This window comes from Mus musculus, chromosome 11, assembly GCF_000001635.26.
Source record: "Mus musculus strain C57BL/6J chromosome 11, GRCm38.p6 C57BL/6J".
NCBI lineage: Eukaryota > Metazoa > Chordata > Mammalia > Rodentia > Muridae > Mus > Mus musculus.
The window spans coordinates 68834841-68859824 of NC_000077.6; the positions used below are offsets into that span (position 1 = coordinate 68834841).

A 24984-nucleotide genomic window follows, 5' to 3' on the forward strand; every position below is an offset into this window, starting at 1 on the left:
TACTGTGCCAAACCAGTAGTCAGCATGATAATACTCTCAATAATGAAATGTGACTGACACAGCAAATTGAATTTCACCGTTCATTGAAATGAGTATAAAGTTTAACAGTCACTTCTGGCTACTTGAGCAGCACAAATGCAGGAAATGCTGTCCCAATTGCCCAGAGAACCTCCTCTCACTCTAGAGGATAAAATGTATTTTGAGAAGGGCAGGAAGGCATGGGGGGCAGTGGAAGCTGGGATATGAACTGCTGACTACCTAAACAAGTGGGATTGGAAAGCTCTGGGGTTAGGCTGCAAGGCTCTCAGGCTGGCCACAGAAGGCTTCACCTCATTAAGCGCATTTAACACACACACTAAATAAACAAGAAGAATCTTATCAGTTCCCCTGCATGTTACCTTTGTGGGCAGTTCAAGACCCAGTAACAGAATGTTCTATTTGAGCCAACCTTCTATCAATCTAGATAGTAACTCAAAGTTCTCTTCGTATCTGTTTTTCTATGACATACTAAATGGCAAAAGCAAGAAATAATTATTTAGGTAGGACCAAAAAACTTAATACGAGACTCTGGGTGTGATGGCACATGCCTATAATCCCAGAACCTGGGAGGGAGAGGCTCAAAGATCAGGAATTAATTCAAGGTCATCTTCAGGCCATCCTAGGCTTGGTGAGACTGTGTCTCAAAACTAACCACCAATCTATGGTAGCAAAAAAATGTATAAGAAATAACTCAAATCAAGAAGAAAAAAAACACTTGTAAAACTTATCTTTTTTTGTACTTTCAAATTTAAATTTACTACATGGAACTGAGAATATAGATCAGTGTCAGTACCTTTTGCCAAGCAAACACAGAGCTCTAGGTTCAATACCCAGGCCCGACAAAGACAGACAGACAGACAGACAGAGAGATAGACAGAGACAGACAGACAGACAGACAGACAGACAGAAAGAAGGGAGGGAGGGAAGGAGGGAGGGAGGGAGGGAGGGAGGGGGGAGGGAGGGGGGAGGAAGAAGGAATCTGCATGAACATATATTTCTATAATAACCAAAATAAGGTCTTAAAAATAAAATCTAAAACTTAAAAACTTTTTAACTTTTTAAAACTTTTACTTAAGCTGCTCTTGTGTTGAGCGCAGACACCATCCCACTGCGACAGATCAGTGACCTGGAAAGCCCATCCTTCCTCTGCTTCCTGGATACTACAGTAACTTGTAAACTGCCGTTCACGCAGAACTGTAGCAGCTCTGCTACACCAGCAAATACATTTGAAACTGATCATCTAACATGGCCTTCAAGAGAAAATACAAACCTTTTGGTGAAGGAAAACTGTTTTCTGTGCCTTTCCCAACAGGCGTTGCAGGCAAGGAGAGTGAAGCCTGGACCGCAGAATCCATCTTCTCACAGTCCAGAGTTGGAGAGCTGGGGGCAGACTTGCGGGTCACTTCCTGTTGTCGTTCCCGAACTGCTAGTTCTTGCCTTAAATCTGCAAAATGTCGCAAACAAAAGCAGGAATCCTCATTAGAGGGAGCAAATATACCCTGCAAGTCCCAACAAAAACATCATATAAACATTCCTCCTATGTTACTAGTTCTCAAAACAAGCTTCCTATCTAAAAATTTTTATCTCTTTAACAAAATGTGAACTCCCCTAGAACTTAAAAATACAAAGTAGTGAGATGGCTTAGTAGTTACGGCACTTGTTTCCAGACCTGACAACCAGAGTTCCATCCCTGAGACAGACATGGGAGACTGAGAGAACCAACCCCTACAAGATGTCCTCTGACTTCCACAGTGGCTAGTGTACGCACACAACACACACACACACAAAATAAAAATAATTTAAAAGAAAGAATTTTAAAATGCTATAACCTCTCAGAGAACAGTATTATGCCCAAAGGTAAAAAGAAATTGAGCAGTGAGGGCTAAAGAGATGGCTTTTCCACTGGACAAGTTTAGTTCCCAATCCATGTCAGACGGATGCCTATAACTCTAGCTCCAAGAGCATCTGATACCCTCTTCTGGCCTCTGCAGGCACCTGCACATAAGTGGCATATACATATACACAAATAAAATAATAAATCTTAAAAAAAAAAGACACAACTAGAACTCACAGAGAAACTAAGTAACACGGGACATCCCTAACCAACTGTGCATATGCAGTTGCCGTGAAGATTACTACCAAATGCCAATGAAGCTTTACAAAGTTTTATAGTTTTTTTTATTTTTTTATTATTTGGTTTAAACAAGATCTCACTATACAGTTCTGGTAGGCCTGGAATTCTCTATGTAGATGAGGCTGGCCTCAAACTTGCAAAGATGCAACTGTTTTTGTTTCCAGTATACCAGGTTTAAAGGCATGCATTACCACATCTCAGATTTTTTAAACTACCACTATGAAATCATTTTTCAATACTGAATTTTTAATATTTCCAATTATATACCTACCCTGAAAATATCTTCATATGTTAAAAGAAAAAGGATATAAAGAGGCAAATCTCTGAGAATTCAAAGCCAACCTTGTCTACACAGAAAGTTCCAGGATAGCCAGGGCTATGCAGAAAGACCCTATTGCAGAAAAAGAAAAACAGGCCAGACGGCAGTGGCGCATGCCTTTAAGCCCAGCACTTGGAAGGCAGATGCAAGCAGACCTCTGTGAGTTTGGGACCAGCATGAGCTACAGAGGAAGTTCCAAGACAGCCAGGGCTACACAGAGAAACCCTGTCTTGAAAAAAAAAAAAGAAAAGCAAAAACAAAACAAAGGATACTATATGTTATTTCACTTTTGAGATCAAAAAAGTAAAAATAGAATTACAAACTGATATATGCAATCTATATCCACAACAGCCTTGTTCACAAGAACTAAAGATGCAAGCAACCCCACAGCCCATTCACAGAAGAGAAAAAAAAAATGATCTAGAGTGGAATTTTTAATCTACTTTCTGTAAGATAGGGGAATGAACACATTCTCAAAAATTGTCCTTTGAACTCCATACTAATGCTTCTATACCCATGCAGGCAGACGCAGGTACAGACATCACAGGCATCTCACACACACACACACACACACACACACACACACACACACACACACTCACACACACACACTCACACACACACACACTCACACACACTCACACACTCTCACACACACACACACACACACACACACACACACTCACACACACACACACACACACACACACACACACACACAAATGCCATTTTAAAAAAATTTTAAATAAGGGTGGGTGGGTATGGGGGACTTTTGGTATAGCATTGGAAATGTAAATGAGCTAAATACCTAATAAAAAATGGAAAAAAAAAGAAATGTAACTGAGGAAAATACGTAATAAAAATATATATATAAAAAAATAAAATAAAATGATAAAAAAAATTTTAAATAAAAAAAAAAATCAGGTCACAACAACATAAACAAACCGTGAGGACACTAAAGTTAAACTAACCAGTCACATAAATATAATAATAATTTAAAAACCATCTCAGTATAGTGGTACACTTTTAATTTTTAATTCTAGCACTTGAGAAACCAACAGTGAACAAGACTGGGGATGGATGGAGCCTGTCATGCACAGGCCCTGTGTTCACTCCTACCACTGTAAAACAAAATCTATACACAAACAATACCAAGTTAATACTTTATATATTACAAAAATTAAAACAGTTCCTCAGGGGCTAGAGAGATAGCTCAGCACTCAATGCTTTCCCAAAAGACTAGGGTTTGATTCCGAGCACCCACATAGTAGCTCACAACTATCTGAACTCCAGTTCCAGGGATCTGATGCCACCTTCCAGCACCCGAGAGCAGCAAGCATGCCAAGTGGCACACATGCATGCAGCCAAAACACCCTTACACATAAATCAACCTTTTAAAAACTCTAACAACAACAACAACAAAAAAAAAAAAAAAAACCTTCAGATGAATGCATCACCCTCAGGAAAAAGAAAATTAAAAGACACTGAAAATCTATAAAAAGAGATGAAGAGACGACATATAGTTAAACACACTTTCTGTAGAACATCTCTCTCTCCTCCTTAGCACAATGAGATTCAGAGAATTATATAGGAAACAAGAGCAGGGGCAGTACATGCTCCCAGTGCTGAGCCATTACCTCTCCAGACCCAAAGCCTGCTTTAAAATTTTCCATACCACAGCTGGAGAGATGGCTCAGAGGTTGAGAGCACTGGCTGCTCTCCCAGAGGCCCTGAGCTCAATTCCCAGCAACCACATGGTGGCTTACAACCATCTGTAATGGGATCTGATGCCCTCTTCTGGCCTACAGGCATTCATGCAGATAGAAGACTGTATATAAAATAAATTTATAAAAAAAATTGTGATGCCATGTATATTCCCTATATTAAGTAGAAAAAAAAGAGAAATGTATGTGTCCATTTCTGTCTGCTCATAGGAAAGTCAGGAATTATTTAAGGGAAAATATACAGACATATACAATCATAAAAAAGTAAACTATGTCACACTGTTAGGGGACTTCTTTATAATATTCTCAATTTTATTGTTTCTGAGGAGAAAGAAGTTTAAAAGAAAGTGTGTACGAGTTACATGAATAATATGTAAACAGCAACATATATATACACATATATATATATATATATATATATGGTTCTATGTAAATAACGAGTTATTTAAATACAATTAATAAGGAGAAAAATCCCAACTGAGAGCAGTACAACAGTGAAAAAGCTCCAACTCTCTGTGCCTCCTTCTGTTCACCTATAACATGGAGGTTCTACCTACTCCTCAGCACTGATGCTATGGGTATGAGATAATTGACCAGGTTAAAAGCACTTGGCACAACGATTGAAAGCTATGTAAAAGCATATAGAACTAGAGCTTCCGAGAAACTGAGGGCTGGAACACAGCTCAGGAGCAGAGTGCTTACCCAATTGCTCAAGCTCCGGGGTGACCCCTAGCACCATCAGAGGGGTTAGTCAGTCCTTGTGCTTACTCAGGCACAGGCAATGGGTAAACACTGGCTAAGTGATAGAGCTTACCTCTGGCTTCATCCTTTAACCTCTGTACTGAGACCAACAAAGATTCCTTTTCATCGAGCTCACTTTCTAAGAATGCATTTCGTTCAATGGCCTGATTTAGCCTTTGTTCAAAGTCTTCCAGTGAAACTATTGTTGCCCTTTAAAAAAAAATTATTTGAAGCCCATGAATTAAACAGCATGTTCAAACAGCTAGTACAAAAGAAAGCAATCAGTTTATCTCCTGCCATTCTTAACCCAGTCAGCCTGACCCAATTTGGAGAATGACTTCACTTCAGTCAGCAAAAATTAACACGGACCTACTCTTGTGGGCTCCCATTCCCTGGTATCTGCTACAAATACAAAATTCTCCAACCTAAAATTACAACTCAGAATACCAATTCCAATCTTTTTTTAAGACTGATTGATTTTATGGATATGAGTACATGTAGCAGTCTTTGGACACACCTATCAGGGCATCAGACCCCATCACAGACGGCTGTGAGCCACTATGTGGGTGCTGCGAATTGAATTCAGAACCTCTGCAAGAGCAGTCAGCACTTTTGCTGAGCAGTTTCTAGAGCCCTAAAATAACTCTCCCCCCCCACCCCCCGAAACAGGGTTTCTCTGTGTAGCCCTGGCTGTCCTGGAACTCACTTTGAAGACCAGGCTGGCCTCGAACTCAGAAATTTGCCTGCCTCTGCCTCCCAAGTGCTGGGATTAAAGGCGTGCGCCACCACTGCCCGGCCCTAAAATAACCTCTTTTTTTTTTTTTTTTTTTTTTTTAAGATTTATTTATTTATTATATGTAAGTACACTGTAGTTGTCTTCAGATACACCAGAAGAGGGCACCAGATCTCATTACGGGTGGTTGTGAGCCACCATGTGGTTGCTGGGATTTGAACTTCAGACCTTCGGAAGAGCAGTCGGGTGCCCTTACCCACTGAGCCATCTCACCAGCCCTCTTTTTTTTTTTTTTAAGATTTATTTATTATTATATATAAGTATACTGTAGCTGACTTCAGACACACCCTAAAATAACCTTTTTTTTTTAAGATGTAATTATTATTATACATAAGTACACTGTAGCGGACTTCAGACATTGTAGCTGACTTCAGACACACCAGAAGGCGGCGTCAAATCTTATTATGGATGGTTGTGAGCCACCATGTGGTTGCTGGGATTTGAACTCAGGACCTTCGGAAGAGCAGTCAGTGCTCTTAACCACTGAGCCATCTCTCCAGCCCCTAAAATAACCTCTTAATAACATACGTCAAACACCTTCTCGCCTCTCAGCCTTTTCACTGTCTCTTCGCCTAGTTAGTCTTTGCAGACATGCCCCAACTTGTAAAAAGGCTTCCTCGGTTCCCACAGATACTAGAGCTGCTCTAGAACAGGCTATACATTCTTCTTACCAGAGCTTTTATCAGAGCAAGCCTCTTATGGATCAGCTACAAGGACAGTGACTAGCATCATGTCAACCAAGAGTCAATCAATAAGTATAAAAGAAAAATACTAGGCAATAATTATAAAGTAGTATGAGTTAGAGTGGTTAAGAAAAAATAACAGAGGGCTGGAGAGATGCCTCAGCAGTTAAGAGCACTGATTGCTTTTCCGGAGGTCCTGAGTTCAATTCCCAGCAACCACATGGTGGCTCACAACAATCTGTAATGAGATCTGACGCCCTCTTCTGGTGTTTCTGAAGACAGCTACAGTGTACTTACATATAATAATAAATCTTTAGGCCGGAATGAGCGGGACCAACAGGAACAAACCGGGCCAGAGAGAGCAGAGGTCCTGAGTTCTATTCCCAGCAACCACATGATGGCTCACAACCACCTGTACAGCTACAGTGTACTCATATACATTAAATAAATAAATAAATCTGAGAAGAGAAGAGAAGAGAGGAGAGGAGAGGAGAGGAGAGGAGAGGAGAGGAGAGGAGAGGAGAGGAGAGGAGAGGAGAGGAGAGACACTCTAGAGGCAGAGGCAGGCAGATCTCTGAGTTCAAGATCCACCTGCTTCAGTCTCCCATGTTGTTTTGTTTCGTTTCCTTTAAATCCAATGAGTGACAAAGGACATAAGACACTGAAGGAGAAACGGGTTGCTAAGACGCATGTGAAAGCTTGAGCTGACAACTGGGTATGCTCATAGAATGCACAGCATCCTTTACCTTTTTGCTCGCTCCAGGTCATCATTGGCCTGCTCCAGCTCTCTCACATACTTATGCAGTTGCTCCTTAATGGCCCGGGTCTGACTTAAATCATCTTCTAACACTGAGACCTGCTTGTAGCTCTGTGCATACTGATGCTCTAGTTTCTCCTGAAAGAAGAGGTACAGAGAAAGATGTGTTATTAATATGTAATCATCTATTAATAAAGGAATTTCCCTGCCAGGCTAGATGTGCCCACTAATGCAATAACAGTATGAAGGTTAAAGGTGTAACCAACCACTTTTGGATTGAATCTGAGGCTGCCTTATGGAAGGGAATTCATGCCTGGTCTTGTAAACCAGGTCAAAGGTCACAGGCCATATTGAGGGACCTGTTTACAGGATTTTTTGCTAACCAATGTCTATCTGCCTAAACATGTGTTTATACCCATAGATCAGTACTGCCTTCAGCACTGGCCAGAGCAAGACTGAGTGCTCAGCCCTAAAGGGGACATCTCTAACACCACTATCCTATCCCACCAACAAGGCTCAGGAAACACCACAGAGACAGTGCAAAGAATGTAAGAACTAAAGGATGAGAAAGAGTTCTGTAAAATATTTAAAATGTTGTCTTCTGGATACAACATGGCCCTTGCAATCACTAAAAAGCTATAGTTACCTAAACAAGACCTATATAAGAGCAAGCTAACAAGATTAGTTAACATTACAACAGACAGAATTGTACTCACCGGGTTACAGGAGAGAAAAAGAGACAAGGCATAGGGGACCATGTTGAGAGGAGGAAGAGGGGGAAACTAGGGGTGGACGTGGTAATACATTATTTACATGAAATGGTCAAAGAATATAAAAGATATTGTTTTATTTTAAAACCATACTCTATTTCTAAAAGGAAGGAAATACTCTCCTAAGCCTCCAAGTCATAGATGTAGAGAAGAACGGAGCCCAGGGCCATGCACGTGTCAGGCAAACATCTGCCAACCACTGACCCATCCCTGGGGCCTGACAACTCCTTTCTGAAGATTTCTAACCCCAATTAACTCCAAAACTCAAGAAGCTATGAATACAAAAAAGAGAGGAAAGGAATGCATGTGTCATGTAAATATAATTTTAAGAGAGTACATGGTAAGGCAAGCAATTTGTCCAAACAAATAATCAGAAGCTTTAGAAAATACAGGAACTAAAATGTAATGAAGGACAGGCAGAAAACTGGCCACCATAAACTTCCTATGGGAAGTCCTAAACTCTGAACCATCTCTTGATTCTATTAAAAAAATAAATAAATCTATCAAACTGGAGAGATGGCTCAGAGGTTAAGAGCACTGATTGTTCTTCCAGAGGTCCTGAGTTCAATTCCCAGCAACCACATGGTTGCTCACAACCATCTATAATGGGATCTAACGCCCTCTTCTGAAATCAGCTAAAGTGTACTCATATACATTTTTTTAAAATGTTATATGACATATATAATCTTATATACATTATACATATATACATATACACACACATTTTTGGGAGAGTGCTTAATTTTTTTAAGTACTGTTTGGTTAATAAATTTCTCATTTGTAAAACATTACTATATTTTAAGTACTGCATATATATGTTCATGCTACAGCACATGTGTAGAGATCAGAAAACAACTAAGGAAAAGGTTCTCTTCTTATACCATGTAAGGCCCAGAAATCAAACTCAAGCTGTAAGGGTTAGTGACAAGTGCCTTTCCCATGAAGCTATCTCGCTGGCCCTACACTTCCCACTTTAATACCCAAACAGCACTGGGCTCAGGGAAGGGCTTCTGCAGTTACCTTTAACGCCTCCACTTCATACTTCAGTCTTTGGTTATCAGCCTGCAGGTCTCTATTTCTTTGTTCAGCCTGTACTAACTGTGCCTCCAACTCTGCTTCTAACTCTCTGCTTCCTTCCTGGAACTCAACTAGCTCATCCCGAGCTTCCTGGAAGCTAAACAGAAGCAAAGTGAGAAAAACAAGTTAGTAGTTGAGTCCTCTCACATAATTACATAGCAAGTCAGTAATTCCTAACTGAAAATTAACATTCTCGTGAAATGTTAAACAGCAAAGAAAATGTCTTATATTTCTTGTTCCACATATACGCAGGATTCAATGAAAATTAGTTATAAGCTTCCCCCAAAACACAAATCAGTAATTACAATATTTACAAAAAAAATAGTTCTACATGGTTTGAAACCATTAGCCTCTTCTTCCATAAAACTGAAAGAGGAAGGGTGTGTATCTGTACTGAAGTAATCTAAATTGAGCATATTTTTCAATCTAACCAGAAATCAACAAATATTCTAAAGTCACAACAGCTGGTACAAAGCTAAGCATCACTCATTCTTACCACTAATTCAGAATCAGGGAGTTACTAGGTTTCTCCATCTTTTTTTTTTTTGGGGGGGGGGGGGGTTTAAGACAGGATTTCTCTGTGTAGCCCTGGCTGTCCTGGAACTCACTCTGTAGACCAGGCTGGCCTCGAACTCAGAAATTTGCCTGCCTCTGCCTCCCAAATGCTGGGATTAAAGTCGTGTGCCACCACTGCCCAGCTTCTCCATCTTTTTTATGTAATGCACTAATACATTATTATAATATCACAAACTAGCTTAATATTTAGACAATTTTTGAAATAACTAATTTCCTCTATAATTCCATTACTTAATTTTCTGCATTTAAACTATATGAGAAGGGGTTCATAGGCTTTCCAGCCTCTGGGGGAAATCTTTAACTCCAGTCCCAGGGGATCTTCTGGTCTGTATGGTCATCAGACAGGCACAAGGTGCACAGACATACATGCAGCAAAACACCCATACACATAAGATAAAAACAAATCTCAAAAAAAATTATAAGAAAAAGATTCATTAAGATTCATTGAGTCCAAAGAGCTATTTTCTTCCCAACTAAGTAAAATAATAAATTTTCTAAAATATTCCATAGCTTAGTTCAGCAGCCTCCCAACACTAATAATGCACACATGAGAAGACTAAAGTCTGTTTTAAGCACCTCAAATAAGCAAATAATGAGGGAGCAACAGAGAGCACACAGCAGGCCAAAGACAGCCCAGCTAGTCACTAGCTACGGAGGCGGGCAATCAGGAGTCACAGGGGGCACCAAAGCTTCCTGATAGTTCAAGCTGAACAATATAAAGATTGGTAGTAGTTTTATACTATTTAAATACAAACATTGTTTTACTGCGGAATCGAAACTCTAAATTTAGCCTTATGCTCCAAAGGGAAAAGCATGCGTAAGCTACCCAGTCTATTCCAAATCCCGCCCCTATTTTATGTTTTCAAACATTACCTTTGCTTATACTTCAAGGAAAGTTCCTTCCAATAAGCAGTTTCTTCCTTTAAACTTGAAAAATCCGGTATATCTTCACCATCCATGATCAAGAAAGCCTGTGAAAGTAAAGACAAAGAGCCAGGATGTGAATGAGAGTGGGCACTGCATTTGGTAGTTTCAAAGGTTCTAGGAGTTACTGGCACTTTCCTGTAACTTAGGCACATATTACCTCACTTGGGCACAACCAACACAGTGGATAAGGTATGACAGGAGATGGTAACAGGGTCCCTTGAAGCAAAGGCATGAAGCATTTTCATCTATAGCACTGGATGCTAGATAATTTGACCACAGAATTAACCTACATACAGTTCCAGCAGTTAGTTTATGGCCAACTGTCTTCAAGGAATCCAATGACAGAAACAAACATCAGACTTGAGCCATTCTACACGATTTCCTGCTGTATAATTGCTTTAAAGCACCTGTAAGGGTCTGAGGATGTGGCATGGTTGCTAAAATGCCTGCCTGGGGTCGGATCCCTGGCACCACCTGAAATCTCAGCACTGAGAATTGCAGTGGAGGTGAGGGATGTCACAGAAACCTTCAGCAACACAGAAAGTTCAAGGCCAGCCTGGGTTACATGATACCCTATCTCAAAAGAAAGTGGGGAAGAAAGGACAGAGGAACAGAGGAAGGGACAGAGGGAGGGACACAAACATGCAGGCTGCTTAGAAACCTTCATGCCAAGTGAGACTACCACATCAGGCAAGACCCACATTCTCAGATCACACTTCTGAAGACATCCTCAGTCATCCTTCAATCCAAGTTTACTCCAAGTTCACTCATCTCCCACTGCAATGGCCTTTATCTCAGTTCTTCCCCAAGGAATTCACAGAGGAGGGATCTAGTCACTTGCTCTTGCCATTTCAACTGGCTAAAACTCCCAATCATAGGACAGGTACAGACACCAAGATGACTGGCCCACTCTAGATTCCTGCCACATTCTTCCTACAACCCACTCTTTGCTGCTCAACTTCTGTTACAACACTACATCCACACAACAAAAGAGATACGGTAACGTCTACAGATTGTCTGTGCTGCTCTATTCTTAGAGATGTCTTTAGAGCATGAAAGTACTTTAATATGTTAACCACACAAGGCTAGGAGTCCTGCTGAAGCTGAGTTCTAGGGTTCCAATTCCACCATTAAATTACTTATTCAAACTGCTTACTCTCTTAGGGCTTCAGTTGTTCATGTTTCATCTAATAAACGTATGGACTACACTGGGTGACTAAATATTTCAAGTATATATACTGATTAATAAATACTGATTTGTTCTGTAATTCTGTCCCGTTGTCAAAGTCCCAGAAATTGCCACTTCCCTTGCCCAAATACAGAGGTTACTACTTGACCTATGGTAGGTAGTCAATGGGTAAGAATGGGCTCTTCAGGAGCCAGAAGTACTCATTATTTCAAAAGACCCCAAGTGCAGGCATCACCCTGTGGCATCCAAACTCTTCCGGGTTCACACTGAAGTCTCCTTAGGAAAGGAGTACATTGTAACAACCCAGATGAAGACAGAATCACAGGAAATGTGTGAAAGCATCTAGAGTTGAAGCAACAACCCCTGAGTGTTCTCTAATGTTCTATAACAGATCTCCCAAAGTGTCCTGAAAACTATGAATCTATGCAATAGAGGCCATGTATAGTGCTCAGCAGTAAGAGCTGCTCTTCCAGAGACTAGGATTTCATTCCCAGTATTCATATGGCAGCTCACAACCATCTGTGACTCAGTTCAAGGGGATCTGACAGCATCTTCTGGTCTCTGTGAGCACCAGGAATGCAAGTGGTATGCACACATACACGCAGGCAAAATACCCATATAGACAAAATAGTTAAAAACAAATACTCCCAAGAGCTGGGGGCATAGGTCAGTGGCAGAGCATTTAATTAGCATGTATAAGGCCTGGGTTACATCCTCAGCAAATAAATAAATCCAACCCTGCCCCCAAATTTATATTATTTGAACACTGGCATGTGTCAATGGACAGCTAAAATATTGTTTCTAATAAAAAAGCCAGTAAATTATGTTTTTGATTATATTTTTGGGATGTTATAAAGACCAGAGACGGCACAAGAAACGCAGCTCCTCTGCTACTGACATTGTTTTCCAAGAGAAACCAATGACAAGAAATCAAAGGTTAAGTCTCTCTAGTTAGTTCTCCAGGGCAAGATCTGTGTCTTATTTATAAATTCTTCCAAATCAGTTGAAATAAATGACCTGGAAAGCACAGGACGAAGAACATAGCAGCTGCAACCCAAGACTGCAATGAAGTCCTGGGGTAACGCCCAGGATGATAGCCCAGAGTGGCTCAAATATAGAGACGGCGCTGGAAAAAAAAGGGGGGATAGTAATCACACAGAGTAGGCACTGTGACTATAAGGCTGCTTAACTAAGAAACTGCAAATGTCCTTACTCTTTTGTCAATCAGCAAAGCCCTAAGAACACTTTGTACTCTAACACACTCCTCTCAATCTCTCTCTCTCTCTCTTACACATACACACACACACTCTCACACACACACACACACACACACACACACACACACACACTCCTACCTAACTACCTCTGGGGTGAGATAATTTAAGACTGTCTCCATCTACATATAAAAATTTTAACTCATACCTTGAAATCTATTTTTTTTTCATCTTTTTTAGAGCTTTATTTGTATTTATTTCCTATGTAATTTCCTATGTATGGACTTTTTTGATCTGTGTATGAGTGTAATGTCTGTGGAGGCCAAAAGAGGACAGACATCAGATCCCCTGGAACTGAAGTTACAGATGGTCAAGAGACGGCATGTCAGGGCAGGGTATTGAACCCAGATCTTCTGGAAGAGTAACTGGTGCTCTTAACCACTGAGCCATTTTTGCAGCCCCCACAGATGAAGTTCTTAACTCAATAGATTATATACTATTTTAAGCAACCAGGATAAATCCATTAACTACAGCCATCAATGAGCTACCTATTTTCACTCTTGAATGTGTGTGTGTGTGTGTGTGTGTATGTGTGTGTGTGTTTTATCAGATATTTTCTTTCTTTCTTTCTTTCATTTCTTTGTTTTGTTTTGTTTTGTTTTTCGAGACAGGGAGACAGGGTTTCTCTGTATAGCCCTGGCTGTCCTGCAACTCACTTTGTAGACCAGGCTGGCCTCGAACTCAGAAATCCGCCTGCCTCTGTCTCCCGCCTCCTAAGAGCTGGGATTAAAGGCGTGCACCACCACGCCTGGCTCTCTCTATTTCTTGAATGTGTTCTAAGTTTTGTATGTTGCTGTGCTGCAAGCTTCCAGGATTTGGTAAACAAGCCTGTGTTCCCCATGTTTACACCCTGTCTGACCTTGGTAGACTCTGATGACAGACCACATCTTAGCCTTGCTCTTCCCCAAGTGGATAGTTTATCCTATTCAGCAGCCATTTCAGGCCCCTAAACATTTTTTGTTGAACTTTAGACTGTTCTTAGATTACTTGTATGGATGAACCAGTGCTGCATTTGAGTACTGACATTTTATTCATCAGCAGGGACTTTATCTTTTAAGTTTTATATAATGTTTTACTATGCACCTTTTAATATTGTTGTTGATGATGTATACCATGGACCAGTGTCCTTATGGGAAGGTCCAGTGCTGTTAGTGGCTCCCTGGACATCTAACATTTATGTTAATGTGTGGTGTTTGAATGTGGAGCCAAGTCTTCTACAAGTAAGGTCAGAATCAGTTTTATCTATAAGTTTGTCCACTCACTTTCTGTGTGAAGATGGGGTGGCTTTTGTTGCTTGAACTCTGATTTTACGATGTCAAGGGACATACTGGTAGCTCTCAGAGCAGCAACGGTCCCTGGGAAACAAGACTTCCACATGCTGTAAACTGTGTATTTGTCTCCAGCTTCTGGTTCTCAAGGTTCTTTAGCTGAGATTGTTTTTCCATATTTTTTAATTTACTCAAAAACATAAAAAGTTACACACATTGAGTACCATGTAATGTTCAATATGTAAATACACTACACACTATGTAAGTAGGGTTAAATATATTTACCTCCATCAATTATCAATTCTCTCTGGTAAAAACTTTTGAAATCCTTCTAGCTCTTTAAAATATACAATCCAGAATAATTGCCTAAAGCTACATATTCTTTTATATGATTTTGTGTGCTTCTGTGTATGTGTTCATGAAGAGGGGTAGATGTGTATGTGTTTTGTGTGCAAATTTGCATGCATGAGTGCACATGTATGTGCAAGGCAGAGACCAAGCTCAGATGTGATCCCAGCTCTGAAGTGACAGAGGTAAGAGGATCCAGAGAGGCAGGAGGATCAACACATGTCAGGCCAGGCTCATTTACATAGCCAGTTCTATTAGTGCTTGTCAGCCAGAAGCTACACAGCAAGACCCTATTACATACACACACACACATACACACACACACAAATATGAAAGAAAAGAAAAAAGAAAAAAAATCTAGAACAAACAACATTTAATCAAGAATAAGTCAGAGGAGGCCAAGGATGTGACTCAGCTGGTAAAGTACCTGCCTAGCATAGCATGCATGAAGCCCTGGGTTCAATCCCCAGCACTGCACAAACCAGTGTGGTACAGCACATCTGTAATCCCAGCCTTCAGTAGGTAGAGAAAACAAGATCATAAGTTCCTTGGCTACATGGCACGTTGGAGGCCCAGCCTAGGCCACATGCGACTTTTTCAAAAAAGAAAAAAAAAGTTTAAAAAAATGTATGGGAATAGAGATGGCTTTGAGGTTAAGAGCACTTGCTGCTCTTCCAGAGGGCCAGCACCCACACCAGGCAGCTCATATATATATACATATAGATAGATAGATAGATAGATAGATAGATTATATATCTAGCTCCAGAGATTCAGATGCCTCCTGTCTCTGTGGACATTCCATTCACATGAACATACCCACATGCAGACACAAACCTACACAAAATTAAATATAATAAATATATCTACTTTTTAAAAGAACAAATCTGAGGGGACTAGAAAAGTGGCTCAGTGGCTCTTGCAGAAGACTAGAATATGGTTCCCCGCACCAACACAGGGCAACTCCCTCCCTCTAGCTCTAGCTCTTCTTCTGGCCTCTGCAGCCACCCACATTCACACATATAACACTCACACACAGAAATAAGGTTTTAAAAGAAAATTAATTTAGCCAGAAAAATCAGCATGCAAAGCTCAGGCCCTAGAGTCAAACTATGGCCTGGCTGAGAGACCTTGGGCAAGCTATTCAACTTCTCAGTGCCTCATTTCCTCACCTATAAAACAGGAAGATCAGTTGTATTTGGAAGATGAGGTGAGTTACTATTGGCACAGTACGTGTAACAGAGCCTGATGCATAAACATCACATAAATGTTAATTCAACTCTAAGAAACTACTAGGCCAGAAGTGGACCTTTAAGTTAGACCAGAGTAAACAGACTTCCAAATTTATAAGCAGATGACTCCTTTCATTACAAAAGCATCCCTAACGTCTCTCCTGGAACAAGCTTTATGCGCTAGACTAAAACAAGTTCTTTCCCTCCCATCACACGCTGTATCTGTTGCTTCCCGCCTGGCAGTACCCAGCTTTATCCCTACACCTATTCATCAACTTCATCCTTCTAAGAACCAGGTTCAAGTAACGAATGTGCTACCCTTGCAGGTGATCTCAAAACTGTGTGTGTGGAGTTTGCCTCCAGGTACTCGGAGAGGCTCACTGTCGCTTGAGATTACGTAAGTGGGGAAAGTTAGCCAATGTCAAATCTTTCACTGATTTAAAAAGTGCTCAAATGGCATATCTACAATCTTCTACAGCTGCAAGGCTAGCAGACAAGGACTTTCTGCTCCTCTCCATCTTCCTTAATTCTAGGTCTCACATGGAGTGTGAGTGTACAATTACAACTTCTGCAGCAGACATGCTCACACTCTACGACCTTTAGATGTGAACAACTGACAATTAGCTCACTGAAACTTTAAACAGTTATCATCTAACAGAGCTTACTGGCAAAGATACTCTGTACAGCACTAAGAAAATTAATTTTACATGACTATTAACATATATGCAGAATGAAATAGGCCTTATTTCTCTCCCTTATGAAGTGCCTAGAAAGTAATTTTAACTTAAGTCCTCAATCCTCAAGTCTATTTTAGCATGGTTTAAAATACGCATGAAAATAAATTTTGTTGGTCTCATAAAAGCATGTTCAGGTCTATTTTTTATTTCAAATGCTCTGGATCCAACTTCAATTCAATTCAAAACCAAGGCACTGCAGATTTAGCAACTTCTTCTAAGATTAAGTTTGTCTCTAACTGGAGCTAAAGGTTTTCTTTGTTCTTTATGTATTCCTACTCTAAGATTTTAACAACAATTCAGAAGAGATACCCCCAACTGGGTGTCCTTTGGTCTCTTTTGACTCCTTAACTTAATGATGAGCTTTGCCCTCTCAGCTTTCTGATTTGGCAGACATTACCCTACCTCTTAAGTGCAGTGAAAGCAACATAATTTTCAGACTAACAACCAGCCACTCATGAGCAAGCTTCAGGATAAGATTTTTCTAGTAACTGAGCTTTTGGGGGTTTTTTGTTTGTTGTTGTTGTTTGGTTTGGGGTTTTTTTGGTTTTTTTGGTCAATTTACTCGAAAATAAATAAGTCATCTAGTAACTTCTGGTATTATCTTTAACAAGTCCAATGTTCAGTCCTCTTTCCGGCTGAAGAAGTTAAAAAAAAAAAATCTCATGAAAACAGAAACCAGAACCCTGAGCTTAGAAAGGTAAATTGTAACCCAAGCTAAACTTCTCACCAGTTAGTGGAACCCAAATAAAAATCACTCAGTTGCCCCAACCTCCTGTACCTAGGTTCAATTTCCCCATCCAGCAAAAAGTGACTTACAGTATCCGTCGCAAGTACAAACAGCAAATGTTCTAAAATGTTTACAAACGCTACAGGAATGGGCCCGGGTAATGAAAAGGACCCTCACTCGCCTTAAACTTAAAAGTGTTAGTCACCTCATCGTTTCTCAGAGAAAAATAAGAAGCGAATCCAAGCAACCGGGGTCGGTTGGTTAGTGAGACTTTCCCCAACTCCAAAGAGGATGATTAGCAGTTCGGGGCAGGCAGTCACGAGACTGCCAGTCTCTGCCAACGCGGGCTGCTCCTGCTCTCGCCTCCCGCATCTGGGGCGCTGGGAAATCAAGATCCTGCCCGGCTCCTAACCACCCCGGCAGCTCCAGGGAATCAAGGATGGGTGGAGCGAGAAGCTGGGCGCGCCTCCGCCACCCCAACTGGGCCACTCCTCGAGCCGTCAGCGCCTCAGCCCCCGGTGCCACGTCCCGGCCTCCGTCCCTCCTCTGGAAGCCCGGGACTCGCTCTCCCGCAGGTGCCCCCGGTGGGCCACACCTCCGCCAGTAAGGAGGGGACAGTTAAAGCGGTTGGAACAGTTGTCTCGGTACGGGCCGCCCCAGAACCCAAGCCCGGCCTGGCCCAGCGGGCTGAGCCCCAGCCCGGCGGCGGTCAGGCAGGCTCCCCCGGGGCAGGCCTCGGCGCTGCCCGCCTGGCTCGAACCCCAGAGGCTGCGTCGCACGGGAGCTCACCGCCAATGTGTCAAAAGCGCATGTTCGCCGCCGCTCGGCCGACGTCTCTGCTCCGCTGGCCTGGCCAGGCCCGCCCAGCCGCTCAGCTCTGCTCCCTTCCGCAGCCCTGAGCTCCACTCCGCGTATCCCCGCACCGGGCTCCTCCCCGACACGTCAGGGGCTCCCTGGGTGTCGGAGGCCATTCTGTGACGCACGGGGGCGGAGTCAAGAGCATGCGCAGAAGCAGGCTGGCGTGCGGGGCGGAGCGGTGGGAGGCCAGAGTCACGTGGAGCCGACCTAGGCTTTGCGCGCTGACGTGAGATCTGCGACAGCGTCCTGCGCAGGCGCCGCCCCGGACCCCCGAAGGAGGTGGGTTTTTTAGCCCTGTGCTGTCTCCGGAAGCTGTGCTGCGCAGGAGAGTAGTTCCCTAGGCTAAAATGGGAAGCCAGTATAAAGCCAGTATAGAGTACTAGCTCACGAAGGAGACAGGAGAAATACACAACTGTCCTGGAACTAGAAACTTAAATTTAAAAAAGGCATTTGGGGAACAACTATAGGAACTTTAGCTGTCTCATGCTCAATGTAATTGTTATTTCAGTGCTGTTGGGATTGGTTTTGAAGTTTGAAGACAAAACAACATAGCATAAGACATATGCTGAGCCTAAGAAAGACAAGGTGAGCCCACGTATACGGTTGGGAAAGGTCAATATAAACAAAAAACGGTGCGAGATGGATTTTTAAGGAGAACCCAAACTGATGAGCAGAGGAAGATTACTGGGGTCTAGAGCGTCTTGAACTACACTATGAAGGATATAGGGTTTTTAAAAAGAGATTATGAGTTCACTGTGCGGTTTGTCGCGCCCGTAGTTGTACCAGTCACTGGGGTGCATTGCTTTGTCACAGTAACCCCACGTCACTCTCATTTACAAGTAAGAAATAGCAAGATGAAGTTCCCCAAGGTCACTCACCTACAGCGCAAATTCAAACTCAGAAGCTACACTGTTATCCACTACTACGCTGACAAGAAGGGAAACATAGGCTAGACCGTGGGGCTAAAGTGCCTTCCATACACTACTGTTAACCATCAACAACATTTGAAGCTGGAATCATTAGATCTATATTGTAACATAAGACTCAAAAAAAAAAAAAAAAAAGGTCTGCTTTACAGGCCAGTGGCCTGGAACAGCTTTGAAACTCAGTCTGGCTTCCCTACCTGAAACTCTGCTCAATCTAATCAGACTTAAGGCAGAGAAGTGATTAATGAAGGCTTTCCTATAGACCCGGTGCCAAGACAGGAACCGTCCCACCCAAACAGGAAAAGATAAAAAGGCCACAGCTTCTGTCCTGCCTCCTGGCTGAGGTGCTAAGAAACACACTGAGTCACCTAATGGCTGGCCAGGCCCTTCAGAAAACAGTGACATCATCTCCCAGGCTGCTGCCCCTCCCATTTGCTCTGCCCCTAGGACTGGCATCATCCCCTTCTTAATGAATGGGCTTAGCTTGGCAGAGCCCTCAGAAGCCAAAGGCCCTGCTCTGATCTTCGTTGGCCCAGAGGCTGGAATAGTACCCTAGAGTCAGCAAACTGCCCGACCTCCTTCCATTACACCAAATCCATGGGAAATAAATCAGTAAAGAAGATGACAGTCTCAAAAGGAAGCACAAGTTATAAAACTAGCATTGTAAGAGAAGAAAAGGTGAGAGCTGCTGTACCCTTCAAACTTTGTAAAGCATTCCAGGGCACTTCCCATAGGTTCCAGTACAAGGTCCTTTTTGGACTGACCCAGAAAGTTCAATGTAACAATCTCTGAGAACACGTGTAAATATCCCAACATCTTCTCTGCTACAAAATGCAAGAAACAGATCAAGTTCCACCCTTCCGATGGGTAAAGGGTGATCAGCTACTAAAAGAGAGATCTGGGTCCAAACTCCAGCTAGTGAGAATGCTGGACTTTGGCCCATCCCATACTCAAAAAAGGCAATTATTTTAGCTAAGGTTCTACTGCTGCAATGAAACACCATGACCGAAAAGCAAGTTGTTGAGGAAAGGGTTTATTCAGCTTCCACTTCCATATCACTGTTCAACACCAAAGGAAGTCAGGATAGGAACTCAAAACAGGGCAGGAACCTGGATGCTGCAGGTGATGCAGAGGCCATGGGGATTGGGGAGGGAGAGTACTGCTTACTGGCTTGCTTCCCATGGCTTGCTCAGCCTGCTCTCTTATAGAATCCAGGACCACCAGCCCAGGGATGAAAACAACCACAATCCTCCCCCATTGATCACTAATTAAAACATTCTTTACAGCTGGATCTCAGTTGAGGTTCCCTCCTTTCAGATAACTCTAGTTTGTGTGTCAAGGTGACATAAGACTAGCCAGCACAGTTACGCAGTGCATATAAACCTGCTGCGGAAACTCTGAGGAGATGGAACATATTTAACTTAGGGATCAGGTAAATAAGACACCACAAAAATCAAAGGCTCACTGGGTGTGCTGGTGCACGCCCGTAATCCTGGAAAGTTCCAGGACAGCCTACAGTTCTACATAAGAACACCTGGACTTAAACAACAAAGCCTGTGTGTGCGCGCGCACACACGGGGGGGGGGGGGGGGGAATACTTCCATCTAATTTTCTATACTCCTTTAATCGATATGGTTTTTTTTTTGCTAATCCTTAAAGGTGGAGATCAGATCGAGGGATCTCAGTAATCTAACAACCTGCCTCATGCCCACTTTCCTAAACCCCAATAGATCTTCCTTCTGCTTCAACTGAATTCTCTAGAATTATTTACATGCTCTCAGTTGTGCTATGTTCTAGTCATGAAAACACAAACTTTTCATCGAATCTCCTGTAATGGTCCCCTGCCTGGCTTTCAGTTCACCAGTGTGGTCACCACACAGTCTCAACTTTCCCCTTACAAACTCAAGTTCATTCATTTTTCCACTTTATTCTGCCTGCATCTCCCTCCTGCTTACCTGTTTATCTATTGTCTCCTATTCATCTCCACCCCAATCTCCCTCCCTTGAACGACTTCTTGTTCCACCCTAGCGGTCTCTACATTGCTTTGAGAATAATATCACTAAAATTCCACTGTATACAGAGCGTCCCTGCTTCCAAACTTGATTTGTCTCCTTGCTACTGTTGCCATGAAGGATCAGAGCCCACACAGCCGCTCCAACCCACCCTGGCAGTCTGCATCCAGAAGTTCCCCTGAGTCTAACCAGATGCACCACTGTGTCCCGTTGTGGTTGTCTGAATGAGAATGGCCCCATGAGTGCTTATCTTTGAATGTTTGTTTCCCAGTTGGTGGACTGTTTAGGGAGGATTACGAGGCATGGGCTTCTTGAAGGAGATGTGTCACCAGGGGTAGTAGGCTTTAGAGTTTCAAAAGCACATGCCAGACCCAATCTTAATCTTTCTCTCTGCCTCCTGCCTTGATTCTGAGGATCAGATGTAAGCTCTCAGCTGCCCTCTGGCCATGTCTGCCTGCAGTCATGCTTCCCACCATAATCATAGACTAGCCCTCTGAAATTATAAGCAAGCCCCACAATTAAATGTTTCCGTCTGCAAGTTTTCTTGGTCATTGTGTCTCTTCACATCAGTAGGACAGTAACTAAGACCCCCTGTCCCAGGACAGTTCCCTTCCTTTTGAGGACTATCTTATCAACTCTCACTGCCCTATGCACTGTGACTACCTCTGAGGCTAGGTCTGCCTTCTTTAGTCTTATTCACAAAGTAGCTCCTCCAGGAAGCCTTCCTGGATATTCAGAACACAAATAGAGGGCTGCGTAGTTAAAAGCAAACTTACAAACACTGCCTCTGGGGTCCAACAAGATGGCTGAGCCAGTAAAGTTGCTAGCCTACAATGTATGACCAGCTGACTTTGATCCATGGGTCCTACTTGATGGGAGAAAAGAACTAACTCCTTAAGCTGTCCTCTGACCTCAACATATGTACCATGACAACACACACAAAATAAACCAATAACTAAATAAATTAATAGACAAACAATCAATGTGGGCTATAGGGGTAGCTCACCAGTGAAGCACTCGCTTGCTGCCCTTCCAGGGGACCTGAGTTCTGTTCTCAGCATCCAAATCAGGTGGCTCACAACTACCCGTAACTCCAGCTTTATGGGATCTGACTCCCTCTTCTGATCTCCTCAAGTATGCACATGCGCGCACACACACAAATTATTTTAAATAAATATTGCCAGGCATGGTGGTGCATGCCTTCAGTCCCAACACTCAGAAGGCAGAAGCCAGCCTCATCTATATTGTAAGTTTCAGGCCAGTCAAGGCTATATCATAAGACCCTGTCTCAAAATGAATAAAAAAGAATAGTAATTAATAGAAAAAAATTAAAATACTGCCTTTTAGCCATGGAGGTATCCAACCCTCCTCCACCACCCAAACTTAAGTTCAGCCAGGACAAGGACCCTTTAGCTGTAATAGCCCACAGCACCAGGCACTTAGCACACACTCATTTAATATGCCTCAGTGAAAATGAAAGAGGGAATTGATGGTTAGGTAGTGATAAATCCCAGTGCACAACTACCGACACTGTCTGGAAAATGTTGCAAATCCTGAGAACTTAACACAGACGGAGACTTTCACTGGTACAAAGGTTGCATGTAACTGATGCCAGGTTACAGAGGCTCTGAGGTTTGGGTCATACCCTAGGCCTTCACTTTCATTCAAATTTTAAACCAAATCTTTTAGTACCTATACTCTTGTCATTCAAGACAACAGTAATATAGGCCTGAAATTGCTGATGGCTTTATCTCAGCATTCAGGAAACAGTGCGGCAAATGGATCTCTGTGAGTTTAAAGCCAGCCTTGTCTACATAGCAAGTTCCTGGTCAACCAGGACTACATAGAGATTATGTTTCAAAAGTTTTAAAAAAAAAAGACAATAGAAATACTACTTTTTACTGTTAAAAAAATAAATTGTTGGAGCTGCAGCTCAGTAGGTAAGGTGATGCCCCGCATTGGCCTCTATCACCAGCACTGTCCAAATGTGGTATGGTAATGTTTCCCTCTAATCCCAGAACTCAGGAAGTAGAAAGAGGAAAATCAGAAGTGTAAGATCATCTTCAGCTATACAACTATTTAGTGAGTTCAAAGACAGCCTAGACTACATGAGACTCTGTCTCAACAAAAAACAAAATAAAAAACAGAAACAAACAACTATAGCCTCTGAGATAAGAAATGGCTTTATACAGAGCAGCAAACCTGTCAACCATATGCTCTGAGTATAGTGCTTGCGGATCCAAGGCACTCTTCTAAGCCTTGGGCTTCCTGACATCACGGTAAAACATACCTTCCACCCCACAGAGTTTATATTCTAATGGAGAAGACGACCGATAAGCAAATAGATAGAAGTACAAAGAAAAATAACTAAGGTCAGTGGACAAAGAGGGACAGAACGTGCTCTCTAGCCAAGCATGTGATTATCCTGCATGCCTAAGATGATAAGGCAAGAAGATTTCTATGAGTTCAAGGCCAGCCTGGGATACATAGTAAAACCCCAACTAAAAAAAAAAAAAAGAAAAAAGAAAAGAAAAGAAAAGAAAGAAAAAGAAAAAGAAAAAGAAAAAAAAAACTGCTTTTGAAAACAGGACATAGTGTCCATAGGATTTTTTTTTCACTAAGTTGCCAAGTTTAATGACATTGTATCCAAAAGGATACAAAAGATATGTAAAATTAAACAAATTAGTAATAAATGCAGATGTCTTCCATAAAGAAATATATACCTTTTCATCATAGTTCCTGGCATGGAATAGGTACTCAATAAACGATGGCCGGATGAATGAATGACCACCTACAGAGGGCAGAGCCTTTGACCAGACAATGGATTTCCTCTTCCAAGATTGTGGATGACGCTCAGTTGAGTTTACTACCAAATGCCCACTTCTAAGCCTGGTACAGTGGCTCATGCCTGGTCCCAGCTACTCGGGAAGCCAAAGCAGCAGTACTGTTAGAAAACAACTTGGACAACATAGTGAGAACCCCGCCCCCACCTCAAGACAGACAGACAGACAGGTGGGGGAAGCCACAGGCAGTATGCCTGGGGTACTTCCTGAAAGGAGAGGCCCATTCCTTGTCTTCAATGCACCCTCAGTACTTTCTTGAGCTGGCAATATCCACAGACTACTGAAAGCAGCTCAAACTCTGACCTCAGCTCTGCCGTCAGAGCTTCTGCCTTCTAACTCCAGCTGTCTGTGAGTGGATTCCCTAGGAGGTGTGTTTGTCTGGTGTTGACCTTAAAAGACAAAGTCTTACTGTGTTGCCTAAAGTGGCCTCTAAGTCCTGAGTTCCAGAGTGGAGTATTGGCTCAGTGTTTAAGAGCTAAAACTTGCTGCCCTTGCAGAGAAGAACTGGGTTCCCATTCTCAGCACCCATGTGGTAGCTTACAATCATCTGTAATCCTAGTTACAGGAGATCTGATGCCCTCTTCTGACTTCTGAGGATACCAGGCACACACACACAGTGAGCAAATATACACACAGACGAAACACCCATATCATGAAATAAAATGAATAAATCTAAAAATAAAACAATGTTTAAAAAAAAAAAATCTCAGTTCAAATGATCCTCCTGCCTCAGCTTCCCAAGCAGCTAAAGCTCCAGGCACATGCCACTGCAGTCAGTACAGGTTGTTTTAGGTTCCCAGCCTCCATTCTATTTTGCCTTTCCACTCTGTCTGATGGAGACATATGCCACCACTTCTGGCTCTTGGACCCTTTGCCAAGAGGTGTTTTAAGTCTGCAAGTGTCACTTGCTGAATGGTGGCTCTTGAAGGTGAGAAAGATTTAGGTTGAGACTGTACAGACCTTTCCCTCACAGGCCTGACCTGAAGACTAGTCCCTGGCAGGAACAAGCTTTCTTCCTTATCTGAGAAGATAA

The 24984-nt window shown here is 42.3% G+C and overlaps 1 protein-coding gene across 4 annotated transcripts in view; it reads right to left on the reverse strand.

Moving 5' to 3' along the window:
• Window positions 1-18306, reverse strand: part of Ndel1 (nudE neurodevelopment protein 1 like 1) — a 31713-nt gene extending 13407 nt beyond the window's left edge. For 2 of the 4 annotated variants that reach the window (NM_023668.3, NM_001363304.1), the window contains exons 1-6: window positions 18102-18295; window positions 10487-10584; window positions 8981-9134; window positions 7180-7328; window positions 5031-5167; window positions 1310-1483 (exon numbers count right to left, since the gene is read on the reverse strand). In NM_023668.3, coding sequence (NP_076157.2) covers window positions 1310-1483; window positions 5031-5167; window positions 7180-7328; window positions 8981-9134; window positions 10487-10572 — 700 coding nt within the window. In that variant the 5' untranslated portion in view covers window positions 10573-10584; window positions 18102-18295. Of the gene's footprint in view, window positions 1-1309; window positions 1484-5030; window positions 5168-7179; window positions 7329-8980; window positions 9135-10486; window positions 10585-17517 lie in introns of all 4 variants that reach the window. The other 2 variants (XM_030246442.1, NM_001363305.1) reach the window with 2 other exon arrangements.
• Between the last annotated feature and the right edge of the window lie 6678 nt (window positions 18307-24984).